The sequence below is a fragment of the Zophobas morio genome, unplaced genomic scaffold, assembly GCF_036711695.1.
Source record: "Zophobas morio isolate AGI-343-1 ecotype UQ-CSIRO unplaced genomic scaffold, CSIRO_AGI_Zmor_V1 ptg000002l, whole genome shotgun sequence".
NCBI classification, from domain to species: domain Eukaryota; kingdom Metazoa; phylum Arthropoda; class Insecta; order Coleoptera; family Tenebrionidae; genus Zophobas; species Zophobas morio.
In genome coordinates this window covers 8,135,593-8,147,034 of record NW_026972107.1, presented here as the reverse complement: position 1 = coordinate 8,147,034, position 11,442 = coordinate 8,135,593, and the positions used below count along the sequence as shown (strand labels likewise).

The 11,442-nt window shown below is 37.4% G+C and overlaps 2 protein-coding genes across 3 annotated transcripts; both read left to right on the top strand.

Moving 5' to 3' along the window:
- Positions 1-6,653: 6,653 nt before the first annotated feature.
- Positions 6,654-8,388, top strand: LOC135126820 (lipase 3-like). The gene is made up of 5 exons (XM_064052978.1): positions 6,654-6,797; positions 6,850-7,566; positions 7,620-7,704; positions 7,803-7,945; positions 7,994-8,388. Exons 1-5 carry the CDS (start codon positions 6,696-6,698, stop codon positions 8,141-8,143), a joined length of 1,197 nt encoding a protein of 398 aa, XP_063909048.1. The 5' UTR covers positions 6,654-6,695; the 3' UTR covers positions 8,144-8,388.
- Positions 8,389-8,484: 96 nt separating this feature from the next.
- LOC135126804 (apoptosis-inducing factor 1, mitochondrial) lies at positions 8,485-11,395 on the top strand. 2 transcript variants are annotated; one of them, XM_064052966.1, is made up of 8 exons: positions 8,485-8,969; positions 9,015-9,085; positions 9,260-9,436; positions 9,487-9,696; positions 9,745-9,875; positions 9,925-10,100; positions 10,150-10,344; positions 10,402-11,395. In XM_064052966.1, exons 1-8 carry the CDS (start codon positions 8,882-8,884, stop codon positions 11,274-11,276), a joined length of 1,923 nt encoding a protein of 640 aa, XP_063909036.1. In that variant the 5' UTR covers positions 8,485-8,881; the 3' UTR covers positions 11,277-11,395. The 2 variants fall into 2 exon arrangements, with proteins under 2 accessions (XP_063909036.1, XP_063909029.1); XM_064052959.1 differs by having other exon boundaries at positions 9,015-9,211.
- The last annotated feature ends 47 nt before the right edge of the window (positions 11,396-11,442 follow it).

Here is an 11,442-nt window from a genome sequence, read left to right as displayed (position 1 = left end):
AACATGTGACATCTGTAAACAAAGTTTTCACCCCAATTGTGCAGGAGTTTCTCCGGAAGAGGCAGAATGCCTGAGATCTCCAAATCGAAAAGTCCGCTATTTTTGTGATAAATGCAACATTATGGATGTAGTTACAAACTTGCAGCAAGAAATCGATGAGTTGAAAAAACAAATTGTAGAATTGAAAAAGGCAACAGAAGAACGTGCGGGTGGTACTGATAATAACACGGTCAATACCACGGTCGTAGCTGCCGATAAGCAGTTAATTGATGAAGAACTTATAAATGAAATATTTGAACGACAGCAAAGAGCCAACAATTTAATTATTTATAATCTTTCAGAAGATAATTTAAATGAAGGCGAGGGTGAAATCAGCGACACCACAAAAATTCTTAATTTAGTTGGAACTCAAATAATTAAAGAGGAATCTGTATGTAAATGTGTTCGTTTAGGAAAAGCTGTAGCTGGTAAAATAAGACCTTTATTGTTAAGACTGAAAGCACCTGAAGATGTAATTAGGGTACTTAAAATGTATCGACCACGTAATAATGTGTATGTCAATAGAGATCTCACAGTGCGCCAAAGAAATATTGCTTACAACATCAGAAAGGAATTCAAGATTCGAAAAGAAGCTGGTGAACAGAATATAAAGATGAAATACACAAATGGCATACCAAAAATTATCCAAGAAAAAAACTAAAACAATCCCAGCAAATGCAAGGTAATACGTACAATATAATCTACCAAAATGTAAGAGGCCTAAATACCAAAGTGAATGAATTTTTTATTAATTGTTGTAATACTGAAGCAGACATTATTTTATTAACGGAGACATGGCTCAGTGAGGGAGTATTATCGTCCGAGCTTTTTCCTCAAAATTTTCAAATATTCCGATGTGATAGAACTTGTGGACGAGCGGGTGGAGTATTGGTTGCAGTTAAAGCTGAATGGGTAGCTCGGACAATCAATTTGGTATCTCCTGTACCCAATGTCGAACTGTTAGGTGTGAAAGTCCGAATTAACAACTGTAATCTCACCTTTATTGTATTGTACATTCCACCGTCTGTACATAATTATGGTTATATTTATGGTACTAATGATACTTATGATCAGATTTTTGATTATTTGGAGGAGTCGTGTAAGTTGGATGAGTCGACTGTGTTAGTGGGAGATTTTAACATCCCGGAATTTTATGAATGCTGTTACCTTAATCGAACATATACAAGTCTCTTTAGTGTAGCTCAATCTTTTGTCACATTCAATAATTTGAGTCAAAAAAATCAAATACTAAATGATAATGGTCGCCTGCTTGATCTTGTGTTAGTGTCAGAGAATGTATCCTGCATAGTATCTTCAGCGGAAAGCTCACTTGTCCCTGAAGATGTCCATCATCCAAGCTTGTTAATAGAAATTCTGTTAGAAACTGAATCCAAAGTAAAACTATTAGGAAATCAGAGCTGTACTAAATACAATTTTCGTAAGGCTAATTTTCAAGAGTTATATAACGCTTTTTGTTCTCTGGACTGGAGTTATCTTGAAAAAATACGAGATGTAGAAATTGCTGTGGACTGGTTCTATGATAAAATATACCAACTTTTTGATAATTACGTTCCCAAATGTCCCATTACAACTTCCAAATTTCCAATATGGTTTACGAGAGATATTATTGTTTGTATTAGAGAAAAACAACGTTATTTAAAATTATATAAGAAATTCAAATTTGCCCTATACAAAGATAAAGTCTCCAATCTTAGGAAAATTATTAGAAAAAAAACACGTGAAGAATATCAGAAATTTTTAAAGGTTGCAGAAGACACCATACAAACAGATCCTAAAAATTTATGGAAGTTTATTGATAATAAAAGAAATGCTAGTAGAATTCCAGGAAATATGACATATGAAGATGAGTCTTTAACATCAGCTGAAGATATAGTGAATGGATTTGCTAGACATTTCCGGAATGTTTACCATCGTGATAGCAAATGTGTCTGTGATGTAAATTGTGATGAATGGTCTTTCTGTGATATTTGTAAAATGAAAACGTCCAATTGTGTTCTAATTAACTGTGATAAAACCAACTGTGATATATTTAGTAATGCTCAAAATGTGCTACATAATTTCAATATCACCTGCGACGATATCTACGCTGTTGGAAGAAAACTAAAAAATACGCATACTATGGGACCGGATAACATACCATCCTTCCTGGTGCGGGATTGTTTACCCTGTTTCGTACGACCTCTATTATATATTTTTAATTTAATAATAAATACGGCGCATTTTCCCAAAAAGTGGAAATTTTCGAGGGTATGTCCAGTTTTCAAATCAGGATCTAAGAATGATGTAAGCAATTATAGACCCATAAATTTGCTGAACAACTTTGCTAAATTGTTTGAGGGAGTGATAGCTAAAGTTATAATTAGTCATGTATCGGGGATGATAGCACAGCAGCAGCATGGATTTGTAAAAGGTCGATCAACGGTGACCAACCTATGTGAATTTGTGCAGTATGTTTCGAATGCTCTTGACAATAAAAAACAGGTGGATGTTATATATACCGATCTAAGTAAGGCGTTTGATCGAGTAGATCACTGTATGTTAATTAACAAACTAAAACAATATGGATTATGTGATAATATAATTAAGTTATTCTGTTCATTAATACGTCACAGATTTCAGTATGTAGAATATGTAGGCACTAGATCGCAATTATATCAAGTCTATTCAGGTGTGACACAAGGGTCGAACTTGGGGCCTTTGCTATTTCTAATGTTTGTTAATGATATCGTCAAAGTGTTGAAGTGTAAGCTCTTTCTGTATGCGGATGACCTAAAAATTGTGAAGATAATTACAAACAAAAATGATTGTGAGTATTTACAAAATAATTTAGATGTATTTCTACTCTGGTGTAGCAATAATTATTTAAAAGTAAACAACAAAAAGTGCAAAATAATAACTTTTAGTAGAAAATCGGAAAGTATTAGATACAGGTACCATATTAATAATGTTGAACTTGAAAGATGTATGCAGTTAATGGATCTTGGTGTTGTTATGGATTGCACGCTCTCGTTTGTACCTCACGTAAATTATGTTGTTAATTCAGCTATTAAAATGTTAGGTTTTATTACACGTAACACGTCTCAATTTAAAAATGTAAATTGTTTAAAATTGTTGTACACATCGTTAGTGAGAAGCAAGTTAGAATATTGTTGCGTGGTGTGGTCCCCTTTTTATAATGTACATATTAGTGACATAGAGCGGGTTCAAAGAAGATTTCTTAAGAGATTGTATTTTGTCAAATATGGTACTTATCCACAGAAACAATTTCCACATGAAATATTATTGAGAGAATTTAATGAAACTACATTGTGTTCTAGGCGAAATTTTTGTAGTGTACTATTCTTGTATAAGTTAATCCATAGTACTGTTGATTCTACTGAATTGTTGAGTCAAATTAATTTTAATGTTCCTAAATATGGTACCCGCTCTTCAGTTACATTTACTTTCAATACACCATCCACTAACCAACATATGCACTCTCCATTGGTAAATATGGTCAGATTGTATAATAACGTGCAACAGTTTGTTGATATTTTCGTAAATATATCTGAATTTATAGAAAATGCTAGAACAGCTTTGTTACATTAGCTAGACTTTAGAGAAAGTTTCTATTTTTATTTTTATTTTTATTTTTATTTTGTATTGGAATTTATATGATATATATATATTACCCTGATATATACCCTATATTAAACATTAAATGTTTGCTGGGTTAATAAATACTTATTATTATTATTATTATTATTATTATCACGCTTATTTCCTTAATAATAGAATTTTTTTGTTATAATTTTTTTACATGAATAAAAGTCAACTAATAAAGAAGTAAACAAACATGATATAAATGGTGCCCTGTAACCCCCTCACTCTTAAGTAATTAATATAAATACGTCACTTGACTACTCAAGGTAATTTAAGGTACAACATATGTTAAAACTTACAAATGATTAAAAAAATTCTAACTTAACTTGTAAATTTCACATTTCAAGATAGATTTGATATTACTTAATACGAACTTTCCAGTTAAATTTGATATTGCTTAATATGAACTTGAAACTCGATCATTATAAATATGGTGCAAGAAATTGGGAGAGTTATTAAGCTCCACACATGATTTGTGGAAGGTTACTTGATTAGGCGCATTAAAATCCAGTTTTTCGTAAGGTAATTGATTAAACAGTACTGACTTATTCACTGTAAAGACGATCATTCAAATATCAATGTCTCTAATAAATTATAATTCCACCGCAAAAGAAAATGGTTTCTAAAGTTGAATTCCAATGTTGTCACCTTCGTTAGTTAATAATCTTGAGTTCTAACACACAGTTCTAAGAAAACTTACTCAGTTCTAAGCATGTTAGTGACAATCGCAGTGACGATAATTAGTACTTTTGGACTAATTATATTGGCAGAATCAAGACAACTTTACAATCCGGTACACCATCTCCAAAAGTGAGTACCTTTTTCATCACCAATTATTTTAAAGGTCGAAACAATCGAGGACCAAGGTTACAATTACGAAAATCACTTCATAACAACCGAAGACGGTTACATTCTAATGTACCATAGAATACCACATGGGAAATACACCCAAAACTCACGCCAAAAACCCGCCGCACTACTAATGCACGGAATTGGATCCACATCCGCCGAATTCGTCTTCGGCAACCCTAAAGGCAACCTTGCCTTTATTTTGGCAGATTTGGGGTACGACGTGTGGTTGGGTAATGCGCGTGGTACCGTGTGGTCCCGAAACCACACGACCCTCGACCCGGGTGCCGACGCTAAGCGGTTCTTCGATTTCAGCTGGCACGAAATTGGGTACTACGATTTGGCAGCTGCCATTGACTACATTTTAGCCACAACGAAAACCAAAAAGCTACACTATATCGGGCACTCCCAAGGGGGTACGGCCTTTTTGGTTCTAGCATCTACCAGGCCCTCATATAATAAAAAAATCCGCCTGGCTTCACTTTTATCTCCAGCTGTTGTCACGTCTGAAACCAAAATCCCCTTTTTGAAAAACGCAGTTCCACTTTTAGAAGACGTGGAAACGCTGTTACAGTTTCTTAAAATCTATGAACTTCCTTTTACGTTCGAAATAAGAAAATTTTTGTCTTCTTACTGTAAACAACCTGGTTCCTATAGTCTGTGCTCAACACTCATGTATATAGCTGGTCAAAACGGACCTCTTGAGAAAGTAATTCTGTTTATTTACTCTAGAGGATGTATTTATCTATAACAGTTTTTTTAGGATCAGCTTCCCATTATTTTTTCCGATTTTCCAAACAGTGCCGCTATTAAGCAGTACCTTCACTTTGCACAGGGAGTCAGAAATAGTACTACGATTTGCATATATATTTATAAAGTTGACTGAATGTTCTACTTTTTAGATAGATTTGCTGAATATGATTACGGACCTAAAAAGAATATACAAATGTATGGAAGAAAAACTCCTCCGAGTTACGATTTGTCGAAAATCTCAGTTCCCGTCGCTATATACTACAGCAAATATGACCGTGTCGTAAACTACAAGGTAATTTGTACAACGCTTGTATAAATATACTACGTTTTTTCTGTAGGATATTAACACGTTGATCAAACGTCTGCGAAACGTAGTTCACACATACCTGGTCACAGCTGACGTAGGTCACGTTAAAATTAGATGTCTTCAAGAGATTATTAATCCCATTGACGGAGAATTGATAAAAATAATGCAAAAATATTAAAAAATAAAAACATCTTAATCTGATTCTTTGGAGTGACTAAACCCCCTGTCATAAAAATAAAAAACTCGCAATAAAATTTCCATATAAGAATTTAGCAAATGCAGTAACCATCTGAATATGAATTGTAGAAGCTGGGACGTAATCATGGTAATTAGACGGTGCACATAATTATAGCTACAAAGTTCAATTCAGGAACTGTAATTTATACAAAACCCACGTTTGCGGAATAAAAATTGTGTTCATTTTCAATTTCCAGATTAGTTTTATTTCCAAAACAAAATTAAAGAGATCACTCAATTCAATAAACACTCATTCTCTTCTAATACTACTACAACCATTGAAGAAAAATTCTGTAGGTAAGTAATTTGTTTACATAACTTTTATTACACTTCAAGTGATTAAAAATCAGAAATAAAAACATACTATAACGTCAGTCTATTATTGCATTATAATTTTTATTTCGACGAGGCGGCAAAAATCAGTTTAATCTAACAATTATCTATAGACACTTTAAGTAGTTAACATTATATTCTAACTCTAATTTTTATAAAAAATTTGCGATTTTTAAAGTCTGCCTGTAGTTTTAATCCATTGTTCAATTCCTCTTAGTATTTTCTTTGTCCTTGAAGAAGCAGCAATTATAACGTTGGCTCTAATGACAATACAATGACAAGTCGAAATTGCCTATTTCAAAAGCTTTCAGGTGAGTACTTCACCTCAAGTACACCTATTTAACAAAAGTAACTAGAACACAGTTACTAGGTATATATTCGTACCCGCTTCACAATCAGTTGTTTTTTCATATAACAAACAAAATTAATCTCAAACAATCAAAATTGATTTTATAATCGATAAGATTCAACTTTAAAACACTCAGAACCGCATTCTCCGCATCAAAATATAAACATGACTCTTCTCGTCACCGTTTTTGGAACTCTGCTTCTAACCCATCATGGGTTTTCTTCGTCCGTGAATCCTCTGGACGATCCGGATGTTGGTTTGGACACAGTAAGTTCCTTCATTAAGATCTTCGATTTATAACGTTCCAGTGCATGTCTAGATTCAAATGATCGAAAGCCATGGTTATCCGTGCGAAAGCCACAATATCGTAACCGAAGATGGGTACATTTTGACGTACCACAGAATTCCGCATGGTATCGACAACCCAGTAGTCGGTACTAAACCGGTACTTCTCATGCACGGTGCTAGTTGTTCTTCGGCGGATTTCGTCAACATGGGTCCGGAGCGCAGCTTGGGTTATATTTTGGCAGATAAAGGGTACGACGTCTGGATCGGGAATGCTCGAGGGACGGCATGGTCTAGAAACCATACGACGTTGGATGTGGTGACGGATGCTGCAGAGTTCTTTGATTTTAGCTGGCATGAGGTGGGTTACTATGATCTACCAGCTGCCATAGACTATATTTTGGATGTTAATGGCGATGATAGTTTGCATTATGTGGGGCACTCCTATGGTACTACGAATTTCTTGGTACTGGCAACCACTAGGCCTGAATATAACAGCAAGATCAAGTTGGCGTCGCTTTTGGCACCCGTTTCTAGGATGGAGCATCAAAAAAATCAGCTTCTTGTGATTGTTGCTAAGTACATAGACAGAATAGCAGCGCTAGCCGACAAGTACCACCTCTATGAAATACCACTGGTTGATCAAATACGGGAGATCGGTGTTTCGCTTTGCTCACAGCCGGCATATTTCAGCGTATGCGAAAAAATTCTTTTTACTATAGTAGGTGAGGATGAACCCGAGTTTGATCTAGTGAGTAGCGCTTGTAGCAGGAAGTTTCAACAACAGTAATTTGATAATTTTAGAACAAAATCGCAGTACTTTTGAGTAATACACCGTCTAATACTGGTCTAAAGCAGTTTTACCATTCCGCACAAGAAGTGAAGAACGGTAATGTCAATTTTTTAAACGGACGTATACACCTCATTTATTTTGATTTGAAACATCACTTAATGAAAATAGACGAGGGATATAATTCATATTTTTAGGCGGATTTTCCCAGTACGACTATGGAGCAGCTAAAAATCTCGAGATTTATGGCAGTGAAACACCGCCAAGCTACGATATTTCGAAAATTTCATCCCCCGTGGCTCTGTATTACGGAAAAAATGACGCTGTGGTCAATCCCGAGGTAACGTTAAAAAACAAAAATCCCTAACTCTAAACAACTGGATTTTAGGATGTAGCGGAACTTCTTAGCGAATTACCGAACGCGGTAAATGATTACTTGGTCTCGTTCGAGCTTTTTAACCATTTTGACTTCTTATTTGCCATCGATGTGGTGGAATTGTTGTATACGGAGTTGATCAGTGTAATGGACAAGTATTAAAACTTACCAAAGCGCAACAGTATCCAAAATCACTTACAATCTTGATTTACCCCGAACTTTGGTATAAATATCCATTTACCGCACAAAATTCAAAAACTCGATCGACTTTTGACAACCGACGCAGCTAAATCCGTACACCATGTGTAGGACACGGCACAAAATTTTCTGGTTTTATAAAATTAATAAATAATCGCGTGAGTGATTAGTTCTGTACAAACAAAATAAAAACGTCTTTTAAGTACAAATTTCCGTGTTGTTTTAATTTTTGTAACCATAATGGCGAAATCTTTGCGCAAATTTAGTGCCGCTTTGTGTTTCAATGTCACGAACTACCAAAGTTATGCAACCAGTAAAATCGGTGTGTGTATTCAGTTAATTAAATTATCAATTTTCATTCATAATTAAAGTTTTGGTTGCCCTTTTTCACCCACACAGTATTAAAATATCCTTTTTTCGTACGACTAGACTGGTTTTCATTGTTTTATCTACACCGTTTGATGCGAAAGAAGTTTGAGGTTATGTTCTCTCAGGTGCACAACGTGAACAAAATCTGCGGCCGGTGTTACGTTTAGCCATTTTTATCAATAAAACTCGAAAAGAGCGCCTAGTTACAGTCTCGTATGACAGGACAGAACAAATTCTCAATTGGTTTGTCATTTCTGGCACATGAAAACCGCAATGTGTAAATCTTCCTTATAACGGTGTCCTCTTTTGAAAAACCAAAAATTTACCCCCATCATGTTCCGAATAAACCATTTGCTAAAACTCAGAAACGTGAGCCTTAAACTTATCCAGAAATCTCCAGTTGAAAGGGCATCATGTTTTGGTAAGTCCACTCCACTTTGACACCCCTCAAACGTGCAATTTTTAGCTGTACAGCGTGTAGATTTCCACCGAGTCGTTCGATTCTATTCAAGAGACAAAGACGACCCCAGTAAAAAGGTACCAAAAATTGATGAGAAAACCTGTGATGAAAAAAAACTCAAAAAAGAACGTAAAGTTGTCCTTCGTGATTGTAAACCTGTCGATATCCATCCTTGCCACCCTCCTAAACCTGGTGCCCAATCGGTATTTGTTGTTAAGAGGTAAACAAATCACTGATTTAGGTTTTTATAGCGTCTACCACATATAAATGAGGATGAGTGCCCCCCAAAACCCACGCTTGAGGAAGAATGCCCGCAGGCTAAGATAGAGCCCCCTCCGGTGTGCCCCCACGATAGGGGCAGCTGGTGGGACAACTACAAGAATGCGATAATTGCAGGGCTTCTTCTAGCGGCAGCAACTTTAGGCGCGGTTTGTTGATATTAATTGTTTGTATTTTTCCCTCTAACTTAGTTTTTCAGTTACTCTTGGCTGGCCAGGGCGATAAAGTAGAGGAAGTTGTGGAAAAGAAGAAGGAAGTTGAAAAGAAGAAAAAATCAAAGAGGGTCCCCATTAAAGATCCACCCACATCAGCCGATATTCCAAATAAAGTCCCATATCTTCTCATAGGAGGGGGCACCGCGTCATTCGCGGCCTTTCGTGCCATCAAATCGGCGGACCCCAAAGCAAAAGTGATTATTTTGTTTGTATAAAAAAAATTGAAGCTAAAGTTAGGTTAGGTTTTAGTTATTACTAATGAGTCGTTTCACCCTTACATGCGGCCCCCTCTTTCTAAAGAAATGTGGTACAACGAGGATGCAGAAGCAGTAAAAAAGCTCATTTTTAAACAATGGAACGGTTCCGAGCGAAAGTAATATTATTTTTATTGTCATTATCTTTGTGTGATGACGTCATTTCAGCCTGTTTTACGAACCAGATGACTTCTACATCAAGTGTACACAGTTGATTCAAAATCCGAATGGGGGCGTCGCAGTCGCTCGAGGTTATACAGTCACCCATCTTGACGTCTACAACCGTATTGCATACCTTGACGATGGATACGCTATCGAGTACGACAAATGTCTCCTCGCTACAGGTTTCTGATTATTTTTGCCATTATTATTAGTCTTGACTGTTGTTCATAGGTGCCAACCCAAAAATGCTAAACGTTTTTGACGCCGCCTGTTCATCTGACCCCAACGTGGACGAAAGAGTGATGCTTTTCCGAAACATTTTTGATTTTGAGGACGTCTTTGAAGCTTTTGAGGCGTCTAAGTCGGTGGCGATCATAGGCGGCGGGTTCTTGGGCAGCGAACTGGCTTGTGCTTTAGCGCGGAAAGGTTGGTAGTGGTATTACCTCCCTCAATCTTAAACGTAGATACAATTTTAATATTCAGGCAAAAAGAAAAACCGGGACGTGTACCAAATCTTCCGCGAGAGCGGCAACATGGGCAAAATCCTCCCCGAGTACCTCAGTAACTGGACAACTGAAAAAGTGAAAGCGGAGGGCGTCCACGTTTTAAAAAACACAGAAGTCATAGGCGTAAAATTCGAAGATGGCCGCCTTTTGCTCGTCCTCAGCGACGGCAAAATGATCTCCGTGGACCACGCGATCGTCGCCGTGGGCGTAGAACCCAACACCGACGTAGCGGAAAAGTCAGGCCTCGAAGTGGACCCCGAACTGGGTGGATTCCTCGTCAACACCGAGCTGATGGCCAGGTCCCACCTATACATAGCCGGCGATTGCGCCTGCTTCTACGACACGAAGTTGGGGCGGCGACGAGTGGAGCACCACGACCACGCGGTAGTCACGGGCCGGCTAGCCGGGGAGAACATGACGGGCGGCAGAAACCCCTACTTGCACCAGAGCATGTTCTGGTCGGACCTCGGACCCGACGTGGGGTACGAAGCTATCGGGGTTGTGGACGCGAGTTTGCCCACGGTAGGCGTGTTCGCCAAGGGGTCGGACAAGGACACCCCCAAGGCGGTGGTCACGGAAACGGGAGAAGGGATAAGGTCGAAGACTGAGGCGCAGCAAAGCGAGAACAAGAACAAAAGCCAAGAGAAGGAAGGAGACGAGGAGAAGAAGGAAGAAAGTAGTCAGGATTATGGAAAAGGAGTCGTTTTTTATTTAAGGGATGATGTGGTAGTCGGAATTGTGTTGTGGAACGTATTCAATCGAATGGCGACTGCTAGGCAAGTGCTGAAGGATGAGCGCAAGTACGACGATCTCAACGAAGTGGCGAAACTTTTCAACATTCACGAAGATTAATCTACATTCCGGCACGCGCCATGAATTTTTGCAGTTTGTTTGTGTGAGAAGTTGGAGCTTCGATTGATTCGTTCTATTGTATATAGAAAGAAGTTTAAAAATAAATGTCAACTTTGCCACACGCATTTTTCACTAGTACGGTGGGGGTTCTGGGATAGAATACTGT

Coding starts and splice junctions, on each gene's coding strand:
- LOC135126820 (XM_064052978.1), top strand. CDS start 6,696: ATGACTCTTCTCGTCACCGTTTTTGGAACTCTGCTTCTAACCCATCAT. Junction 6,798..6,849: donor CGGATGTTGGTTTGGACACA/GTAAGTTCCTTC, acceptor GTGCATGTCTAG/ATTCAAATGATCGAAAGCCA. Junction 7,705..7,802: donor CGCACAAGAAGTGAAGAACG/GTAATGTCAATT, acceptor TCATATTTTTAG/GCGGATTTTCCCAGTACGAC.
- LOC135126804 (XM_064052959.1), top strand. CDS start 8,882: ATGTTCCGAATAAACCATTTGCTAAAACTCAGAAACGTGAGCCTTAAA. Junction 8,970..9,014: donor TGAAAGGGCATCATGTTTTG/GTAAGTCCACTC, acceptor TGCAATTTTTAG/CTGTACAGCGTGTAGATTTC. Junction 10,345..10,401: donor TTGTGCTTTAGCGCGGAAAG/GTTGGTAGTGGT, acceptor TTTAATATTCAG/GCAAAAAGAAAAACCGGGAC.